Raw genomic sequence first — 10,278 nt, forward strand, 5'->3', positions numbered from 1 at the left:
GGGGGGGTGGGTTTCTCCATCCCTCACCCACACATTTCTGAGGGCTTTTTTTCTCTTTCTCTAGGTTGTTTTTTGGTTTGTTTCTGTTTCTCCCTCCGGTAAATACTCGCACCCCCAGCCGGAAAACCAGAGGGGGGTCTAACAGAGGGGACCGAACGGGGTCTCTTCTCTCCCCCCCTCCCCTGCAGAGCTCAGCTTGCCGTGGGCTGTTAGCGACACGGCCCCTGCTCCTCCAGCCTGCGTGGATTTGCTGGCAGAAAAGTCTCTGTCTTGGCTTTTGAAGGATTAGGACTGAATGCGACACTCCCATCCGATGGATTTAAGGGGAAAAGAATAAATACGAATCATGTTTCTATGATTCTATAATACGATATTCCCATGCAGAGAATGTAAGGAAGAAAATCACTACAAATCCACACTGTCACAGCTCAGGTCTGTTGGACAGAGCTGCTGCTTTGCTCTGTCTGAGAGAGAATCCGTTCTGGAAATAGCCCATTAAATGATGTCTCACTCCGAGCCGGGAGGGCTTGGTGACTCAGCCTGAGTGAGCAGGCGGAGGAGCTTCGTTCAGACGTGGTCGGGGTGGCTGTGTCAGATCACAGCCAGACCACAGCACGGCAGGGTTGGGCTCAGGAAGGACGGAGGAGCTCCCCGCACAGCCTGACCGGGGTCCTGCTCCTTGGAAAGGTACCGGGGCTTCTGGGCTGCACCAAACCCCAGGTGCAGGGCAGGCACCTCCTGCACTCAGCTGCCTGTAAATGCTCATGAAAACTCAGCGTTTAGCACACTCATGCTAAGCTAACTCACCCATTCTTCTCCTAACAGAACACTTTACATGTCCCTGAAGAGCAGTCAGCTCCTTCAACCAAGAGGGGAAAACAGAACTATTGTGCTGAACCTGCCAGAGTGAAGTACCAAAAGGTTCTTCACACACCACAGAGACAAGTCCAGAAGAGGGTTCCCAGAGCTGATAAAAACCAGACTTCCTTCTTTACCTCAAAATTTCTTCCTCAGAGCAGAGATCTCCCCCAACAGGCCTGTGGCAGAGTCACACAGACCTGCTATTGACGGAGAAAACTAAAGATACAAATGTTGGTACAAGTGGAAACCGAGGGTAACCATGTGTAGTAACCACAGCTTCTGTCTTCATCCAGTTCTGCCCTTCCCTTCCTTTATTTGGATTAGAAACTATAAAGCAAATATTTTTATTCGCTCTGCTACTGTGCCTATTTCCAGAAGAGGGAGCCAAGTCCTGGTAAAATGCAGCCAAAACTCAAAACCATTGGATCAGTTGGGTTTGTAGGGTGTAGATTAACATTTTTCACCTCTTTTTTTTTTTTTTTTTTTTTTTTTTTTAAATAGCAAATGTGTTGAGAGCTGAGTTCATTCCAGGCAGGAGGAGATGAGTGCTGATGTAACTACAGAAATGAAGTTGTACAGGAATCTCAGAACAGAACTGACAAAGTCTTGGGCACGGTGCAGTAATCACAGGTACAGAAAACAGTAACATGGTGTTAAGTCACAGAGGGGTGTAAGTTTCACTGCTGTGGGATGCAAGCAGCTTCAACAGTCACTGAAACCCTGGCTACTAACTTGCTAAAATTATTATTCAATTGGGAAACTGAGCATGTCACACAAAGTTGTATTTGTTGTAGTCTCCCAGGTCCTCTCCTTGTGCCACTTAGCATCACCTCCTCAATGAATAGCTTCTTTGACTCATTTGCTTCGCATGTAAGAACCTGGTTTCACTGTCAAAAATAGCTGCAGTTACAAACAAAAAGTGTTTGAGGGCAACACCCATCACACGCCCAGAAGTTTAAAAAATAAAAACATAGAGATTGTTCCTTTTACTGCTGCATAATTTCCTAGCAGCAAACCTCCCACCAAGCTGACAAATGGAATCAGTTCAGAGCACAGGTCCTGACTACAGAAAATAATCTAATGGAAGAACACAATCTCCTCCAGTTTTTTCCTGTGCTCAGCTTAATCTGTCAAAAGATTAAACCAAACAAAAGATGATTGAGTTAATATTTGAGCCGACATTTACTATCAGTGATGCTTATCCAGACAATGGTTGTATTATTTGAGGGTTTTATGAAGTGAAGCACAGATCAAGATCAAATCCTGAAGAGGTGTGAGAGGAGAAATTGGTTCACACATTCCATAAAGGGCACTTGCTCTCTCCCAACAGGACAGTTCAACTGCAGCTCCAAACCTCCCTCCTCACCAAGAGCATTTCCAACACAACTTGTCCACAGGCTGAAGAAAATGTACATGCTTTCTAGGGCTAAACAGGGCATCTTTGCAGAACCCCTGCAGACAGCAATGTGCTGAAAAACAGGCAAATTATCAGATGACAAATTGAGGCTGCTTCTAAGAGAGGAACAAGTCCCATGCAGAAACAGATCCAGGTGGGCGTGAGGTAGCAGCATATTGTTGGAATCCCCATTTAACCTGAGGAGGACAGAGAATGCACAGGGCTTTCTGCTGCTGAGGTGCCTGATCCCATCAGTCTGCAGCCCACTTGGACTTTGGCCCATCTTCTCTTTAATGCAACTATATAAAGGCGGGAGAGGAGAGGAAAAGAACCATCCCTGGATGTGTTTAAGGGTCGTTTGGATGTGGTGTTGGTGGGTGTGGTTTAGGGGAGAACTTTGCATAGTAGGGATGATGGTGGGACTTGGTGATCCCAAGGGGCTTTTCCAACCTGAATAGTTCTATTATGATTCTGTGATGAAAAATAGTTTCCAGCTCCTGACGTGTCCATTGAGAAATACAAACCCTTTTGAGGGTGCTATCCATAAGCTCTGTGTTTTGCCTCTGGGCAGCCAAGCACATAAAGCCACGGAGCTGAGGAGCAGGGCTGGGGCCACAGCTGCTCATGGAACAGCTCTAAACTCTCTTCATCCCTTTCTGTTAATATCACAACAGCAGAAGCACACCCTGAGTGGTGCCACTGCTTCTGCATGGAGGGGAGATCCATAGTGCAGTCAGAACCTGTCCCAACTTGCTGTGTTCTAAAGGCAGATTTTAGGACAAAACACAACTCCATCTCTTCTATTCCTTGAGGGAAGCATCTCAAGGCTGCTTTCAGCTGCTCTTGACAGCAGGAGGCCCCCTTACCATTGAAGATAAGACACACAGGGATCACGCTCCAACGCAATTTAATAAGCTCCGTAACAAACTTGGACAGAAAGTGGTTTGAAGTCAGTCGAGCAACACTCAGCTACTAGTCAAGGATTTTTTTAAGTAATGCTTTTAAGCTTATACTCAAGCATACAAAGCATAAATTTTACAAATTAAAAACAATGAAATCATCCTAAAATAATGTAATGCCTTCCCCTATATGTACAAGGAGTGGAAAGGAGACAGAATTTCTTTCCAGATTTCACCCATCTCAAATGCTATGTAAGTGCTCTCCATCATCATTTCAGTTTCTTTTGTCATGTGGGTGGAAGGGGCTGGAAGGTATTTCAATTAAATCATCTTAGAGAGATACTTCACCTGGTTTCAAGCTGTATTTGTTTGCCTCTTAAAGTCTTGAGAGGAAATGCTTTACTTAAAACACTGCTGTTTCTGTGCAGCAGCCTGTTTTCCAGCTCTACACAATTACACAGGTCAGTACCAGCAGTACTTTATCCTCATGGAAACCCACTATCCCCCACCCTTCACAAATGACTCCACTGGACAACAGAAGCAACCACAGCCTAGCTTAGGTCTGACAGGCAGAAAAGAAACATGGTAAGAGCCCAGGAGAAAGCTATTAGGCTGGGGATAGGTTTTGGAAATGGACAGAAATCTGTAGCCTAACCAGAACATACTTGACACACAACCTTTCTACACAGGCATGTAAGACAGAATATTTTACAACCCAATTTCTTCATGTCCATGGCATTAACAAAAAAAAAAAAAGTAAAATCTTACTTGTTTTTAACAAAGGAAAGGTTGGGGGAAGAATGAGTGTAGTGCACCAGGTTTAATGACCAGATGTGCTTGCCACCCTTGAGCTGGGAACAAATCTTCTTACAAAAGTTCTTTTTAAATCAAGTGGAAGAAAAATACGTATTTTTACACTAAAGCAAACTGATCAAAGTGGCATTTAATAATATTTGTTAAAGTGGTTATCTAACAAAAATGGGTTAACAAAATCCCATTCATTAGTAGTCACCAAATAAGACATTGCTCATGCATATGACAAAAGTTCATTCGTGTACTGAGAGGTTTGTTTACTGTGTACAATATTTCCATAAATTATAATATGTTTCACAGCCCCTACCATTCAAGAATATTTCAAACAGATTATATATTATATTTGTATATGCAAACTATTTTATATACACTAATATAAAGATCCTTAGAAGTACCATTATCACTACCTTTATGCTTTCTCTAATATGCATAGCTTTCCAATATTTTCTTGCAGTTACCAAAAACTTTACAGATTAAAGCTGCTTATCAATGTGGCATGTTCATAAAACCAAAGTGAAACAGTTCTATACTAATTTTATATTAAACCCCTTAAAAAACGTTTATTTTTTTTTATGGGAAAAAAGAACAACAAACCAAGCTAGTGAAAATTCAAGTAATCTAAGCTCAATCTTTGCCCAAAGACTATATAAAATTAATGTAGCATTCTGGAAGTACAGTGAACTTCTCAACCAGGACTGAAATACTGCATTTCTCATGGAGAAAAATGCTGCTCATGCCACAAAAATGCACTAGTTTTCTCTTCATCTGGGAGAAGCTTCAGATGAGATTTAACAACACAAGTGTCAGAACAGAGGCAAAGCTGATCAGTTATATATGAAGAAATTAGAGCTATTCCAGTTTTGTTTCTGCAGTTTGTTATTAAACAAAGTTACAAAAACCATACAGTTTCTCACAAACTAAAAGGTATACATGGTTTTTCGACAACAACCGACTGGAAAAAAAACCACAACAAAACAAAAAGAAAAAAACAACAAACCATAAGTCACAACTGTTAAAAGTCTGGTGTTAGAATAACCAGCCTGGGTGAAGAAAGCCAGACCGTTGTTGTAGTTGAGGGCCTACTGATAGCTCGTTTGTTAGGTATAAAGTTTAAGACCTCCACACCACAAATGCTTCAGAGTGGAGAACAGAATGATCAGTAATCAATGGGAACAAACCCTTTTGTTACATCCATCATCTAGCTTAACCTTGTTGCTCTGCATCTCTTAGAGCTGCTTAACAAACAACTGTTTTCCCCCCACAAAAAATAGCTACACAAGTAAACAGTGTTCACAGTAATGCAATCAGTAACAGGTTCTGTTAGTTTCCTTAAGTCAGCTGTATCTGCAAAGCTTTATACAGTTTAATGCATAAGTATTCCAGTAAAATTAAGTGAAAACTAAGTTTCATCTACAGGGTAATATCTACCATACAAGACTAGATTATGTACAGTATGGGACTGGTGTGACAAATGCCAGTGTCTCATGATGTTCAGCTCTTTCACCCATCAGCTCGGTCTCTGTTCAGCAAATCTGTTAATAACTTGATAGAAGGACCTAAAAAATCTAGAGCTCAATTTGGCAAGATCAGTGCTCAGCACCACTGGGTGGGCACCAGTGTAGGGTGCTGCAAAACTCAGTCAACCAGAACATCCCATACCCAGAAGGTTACAATTTGTTGACTTGAAAGTCTGGACTTCACATGTAGAACATTAAAACTATAATGCTAAGTGGAGTGAGGACAGTCAGTAAACAAATACAGGTGAAGATGAACTGCATCTCTTCAGAAAGGTATGGAAGAATTGAGAAAAGGGCAATCTCTGCTTTTAGGCAGCCCTGCTCTGCTCAGCTCAAGGCATAAAAACAGCCCAGGCAGCTCTACGACAATTCAGCAAGCATAAAGGCAGATCCTGCACAAGATGATGCATCAGAGGCTTCCATGAGCATCTATTCTCCCTCCCCCCAATTTCCTAATACAAGCTCCTCTTACAGTTTAAAAAAAAACCCAAACACCCAGTGGCCCTCAAAGCTTTAGAAGAATCTCTGCAGTGTCTCTAGCTACAAATTGAATATAGGGGGGAACGGCCCCTGTTAACAAACACCCTCAAACGCCTCTGGGGGCCATTTTGGTCATTTGTGAAAAATTAAGAAAACAACCCTTATTTCCAACAATATTCCTCCTGAAAAGATGGGTCACTGATCCATTATGAACATAGCTCTCACCATATAAAGCACCAAAAAGTCAGAAACAAGGAAAAGCAACAACAAAAAAAAGTCCTTAAATTATGATTTACAAGTTTGTACACTATTTCCTAAGCCAAAAGGTTGCCATTACTGCAAAGTTTATAGATGAAAACTTGACCAGTTACTTTTAAGGGGAATGTATATCTGGCTATAACTTAAAGGTAGAAAATATTCACTGTTCTATATACACATTTCAAACAGGAGACAGTTAAACTTAACTGAAGAGTTGCCAATATAACTCAGTGTTAACTCACTGGCCACTTAACTAGGCATCAGTAGCCAATTAGAAAGCTTGAGTTCTGTATTTTAAAAATGTTATTTTTCCTGTCCTGTTTAATTGGTTTTCTTAAAAATGTATTATAGTGCATAGCCTAAGTCAGACTTTCAAAGAGATACAGCGCCTTTCAATGCAGTTTTTGCAGCATTTAAAAGGGACTTTTCTCCCTTCAAATTAGATGTTCATTGAAAAATCTGAATTGAGTGCTGTACTGTAGTAAAAATATTTCAGTCACAGACTGATATAAACGTATACTGTGCAGTACTAAGATTGATTGATGTCCATCTGCACACATTTTACTTGGGTTCTTCAATCGTCCCCTTGCTGAGGTCTGTCATTTTGGGGTATTTCACTTTCTTCTGGTCCAGCTCATTCTGAGCCCACAGTAGCAGTTTCAGTAACTTTGCCAACTTGGGTGTCGACTCACGGTTTTCATAGTCTAGAACAGCTTGGTTAACCTCACTCCACACCTGGAAAAGAAACAGTGGAGTTCAGGAACAGTTTTCCTAGGATTAACACTGCTCATGCCACACAGACACTGAAAAGATCACACCAAGGGTGCTAATTCCTCAGAGCATGGTCAGGTCAAAGCTCCACAGACTATGAGCCTAGTTAAAAACAAGGAAGAGAGTCAAGTAGTTGTAATGTATTAAAACCTTTTGTAATCTTGCTTAAGAAATACTTCTGTTCTTTTGCATTACCACTACATACAATTTTTAGAAACATTTTCAGGACATCACATTCAGCACACACACATGAAAGGCAGGGCTTTCCTTTCAGCCAGGACTACCTTCTGCCGCTGCATCATGTTGAGCAGGTCCCCGAACGGTGATTCCTCGGGATTGTCAAAGGCCAGCAGGGCCAGCGTGCGCTCCATCTCCGTCAGGCACTCCCTGCTCTCCTCCCCCTGCTCTGCTAATTGGGTCTGAGCAAATTCCAGAGCTGCTTCTGTCTCACGCTGCCGGATCAGCTCGATCAAATGCTGCTGCTACGTGGAAAAGACACAGCGGTGTCAGGGAGACGAACCAGCACATCTTCACCGTTTCCAGACTGTCATTTTCAGACACCAGCGTGTCAGTGGAGACAAACTAACCTACACCCTGACAGTTTGAGGTCAGCTCTTCTCAACGTGTGAGACAAGGAGCAGCAGACTTGTCTACACAATCTACTGAAAAAGGTGAGGCTCTGGGGTAATCAGTTTGGAAAAGACTAAAGAAACCACCAGAAATTCAGACTACCAGTATCTGGAAGTTGGTCAGTCACAGGCCACTGCTGCTCTTGGAAGTTTTTATGTTACAAACTGCATATGATGGCTCCTGCACTGCACCACAAAGTTTCCCATCCCTACCAAATGATGCCAGGAACAAACATCCACGTTGAGTCACAAACCTCCCACCACAATCTTAAACCCTGTGCTACTTTTTCCAGCCTCTCCACAACGTCTAAAACAAAAATTAAGCTTGCCACCTGTCCTTACCTGTAAATGAAAGTAGAGATATCTGTTTGTATCTAACAACTCTGGATGGAGGCTGTTTATCAATGCAATGGCTTCTTGAATCTGTCCTTTTAAAATCATCTCTCGAATTTTTATTCTTTCATCAAGAGTCTCTAAATCAACACTGGGTTCAATTCCAGACTCCATTCGAAACTTCTCTGCTGCTTCTTTAAAGCCCTCTGAAACACAAACATTTTACCTATAAAATACATGTTATGACACAAATGTTTAAAGACTAAGTCTGAACTTTGGAAAAACTCTTATCTGTTGAAACAGGCATTTATTCAACAGGCATCAAACAGTATGAGCTTAATTCACTCCTAAGGGCCCTCATTCCCTGAGGATGCCTGTAACTTGTAGTCTGATCTTTGAAAGCTTGTTTTACACTTAAATAAAGCAGTGCATGTATTCCAAAATGGGATTCTCAAAACCCACCTTTGCAAGATGTGAGTGGTTTTGCTGTTCCCTCCAGCCCCCAAATCTGTTTGCACAGGCCTAGCAGTTTTACTGAGAATTAATTCTGCTTTCTCTCTAACACTACTATTTTTAAGTTATCACAGCTATTTTAAATCCGAAAACTGAGAATTAAATCTGCTTTCTCTCTAACACTATTATTTTTAAGTTATCACAGCTATTTTAAATCCAAAGTCATGCTTTCATAGACAGAAAAATTATTTTTGCCACTGTGATGCTCTTCCCTCACCCCAGAGGCTTCACCTACACAGCAGTGTAAACAGGGGTGTAGATGGGATGGAGACGCCTCCGCCCTGGTATAGCTTCCTGGGATGGCATCATAATTGGCAGGTTAGGATATCTGCTGAAAGGGTTAATATTCCTGATCTCAAATTATCTTGACAGCAGTGCCCTTGCACAGTTTATGTGCCTAGTTATAACTTGCTTCTGGTAGTTGTTCCGTGCAGCATCCTGAGCTCTACTTAACAACTGCCACAGATCTTGAACTCTGTTTTAATGGCACAAAAAAACATCACACAGAACTGGGTCATGTTTGTTAAAAGCATTTCAGAAAACACTTATATATCTTTTAGCAGAAGAGTTAAGGTTAATAAATATCACTTCCATTGCTTGGTAACTGCTCAGGCTCTGTATCTAAGTCAGTTTCCACTTAGGAGAACAGAAGAGCAGATGTATGGCTGAGAGAAGCCAGCAGCAATCCCCAAGTCCTCCAAGCCCTTCATTTCACTCCATCTACTAGCATATTCAAGCCCAAACTGTCTGCCTTGATAAAATGACATGCACTGAAGAGCCTCCTAGCATGACTGCTCCTTTTTACCTGTGACAAGGTAGTTCATGATGAGGCGGTTCATGTCTGCTCTCTGGATATGTAAGTTATTAAGTTTTTCCATCCATTCATCTTTTGTGATTTCATCAGGTTTTTCTGCATAACTCATCCTGGACTCTTACTACAAGAAAAGAAAAGCAGCTCATTTAACATGATTCAAGAAGAATTAGGTTCAGTGTGTAGCAGCACTGTATTACTACTTACTACTATAAAAAACCTTTTATATAGGATCTTTTAAATTAACAGTCCAAAAAAGACCCTTTTATCTCAAACCACAACTTTACATTTTTCTCCTCCTTGCTCCTGCACCCTCACATCTCCCAGCCAGTCTCTAAATCTGCTTTCATCAATCGTCAGAAAAAGACATTCAAATACCATCTTCTTCTACTTACTCTGAAATCCACTCCAAATAAATCTTGTTTACAAGTTTGACAGGACACACAGCAGCAGCACGGAGTGAAACAAGGGAATCAAAGACTTTGACAGCCAGCCAGAAAAACTCAACAAACCTTTAAAGCAAAGCCTACATGAGCACTATTGGCTTTAAAGTTTTCTCCAGAACTTAGGACAGAACACCTACTTATATTGTAGAGATACAAAACTGGACCCGATCCAGCAGTGTACAACTAAAGACTCACTCTAGCTTAGGTTCGCTGTGCCCAAAAGTACTGCTGTTAACACTACTTAAATGTACCCAGTACCTTTCTCGAAAATTTTTTGTTCCACTTTCGGCAGCAAAGCGCTTTGGTAAAGCCGACATTTACTCGTTTCTACCTTCAAGTCACGACCACAGGGGCAGAGAAAGAAGAAGGAGGCGGCAACAACAACAGCAACAGGCACCGATCGCCACCCGTCTCGGACACACGCGAGTGGCTGCGCGCCTTCCCACCGCCAGCCCCTTTCCAACAGGTCTTTTTTTTCCCCTCTAAACTACCGTAAAAGCCACACGGACACCAAAAAAAGTTGGGCAGCGGGAGGGAGGTCAGCCCGGGGG

General features: G+C 41.9%; 1 protein-coding gene across 2 annotated transcripts in view; it reads right to left on the reverse strand.

Moving 5' to 3' along the window:
• Window positions 1-4,082: 4,082 nt before the first annotated feature.
• The window catches only part of GID8 (GID complex subunit 8), a 7,481-nt gene continuing 1,285 nt past the window's right edge, over window positions 4,083-10,278 (reverse strand). Inside the window, exons 2-5 of one of the 2 annotated variants that reach the window (XM_009998614.1) lie at window positions 9,276-9,405; window positions 7,967-8,163; window positions 7,280-7,477; window positions 4,083-6,959 (exon numbers count right to left, since the gene is read on the reverse strand). In XM_009998614.1, the coding sequence (XP_009996916.1) occupies window positions 6,786-6,959; window positions 7,280-7,477; window positions 7,967-8,163; window positions 9,276-9,393 (687 nt within the window). In that variant the 5' untranslated portion in view covers window positions 9,394-9,405 and the 3' untranslated portion in view covers window positions 4,083-6,785. Of the gene's footprint in view, window positions 6,960-7,279; window positions 7,478-7,966; window positions 8,164-9,275; window positions 9,406-10,278 lie in introns of those variants that run through there. The other variant, XM_009998615.1, reaches the window with a different exon arrangement.

This window comes from Chaetura pelagica, unplaced genomic scaffold, assembly GCF_000747805.2.
Source record: "Chaetura pelagica isolate M959 unplaced genomic scaffold, ChaPel_1.0 scaffold275, whole genome shotgun sequence".
Taxonomy (NCBI): domain Eukaryota; kingdom Metazoa; phylum Chordata; class Aves; order Apodiformes; family Apodidae; genus Chaetura; species Chaetura pelagica.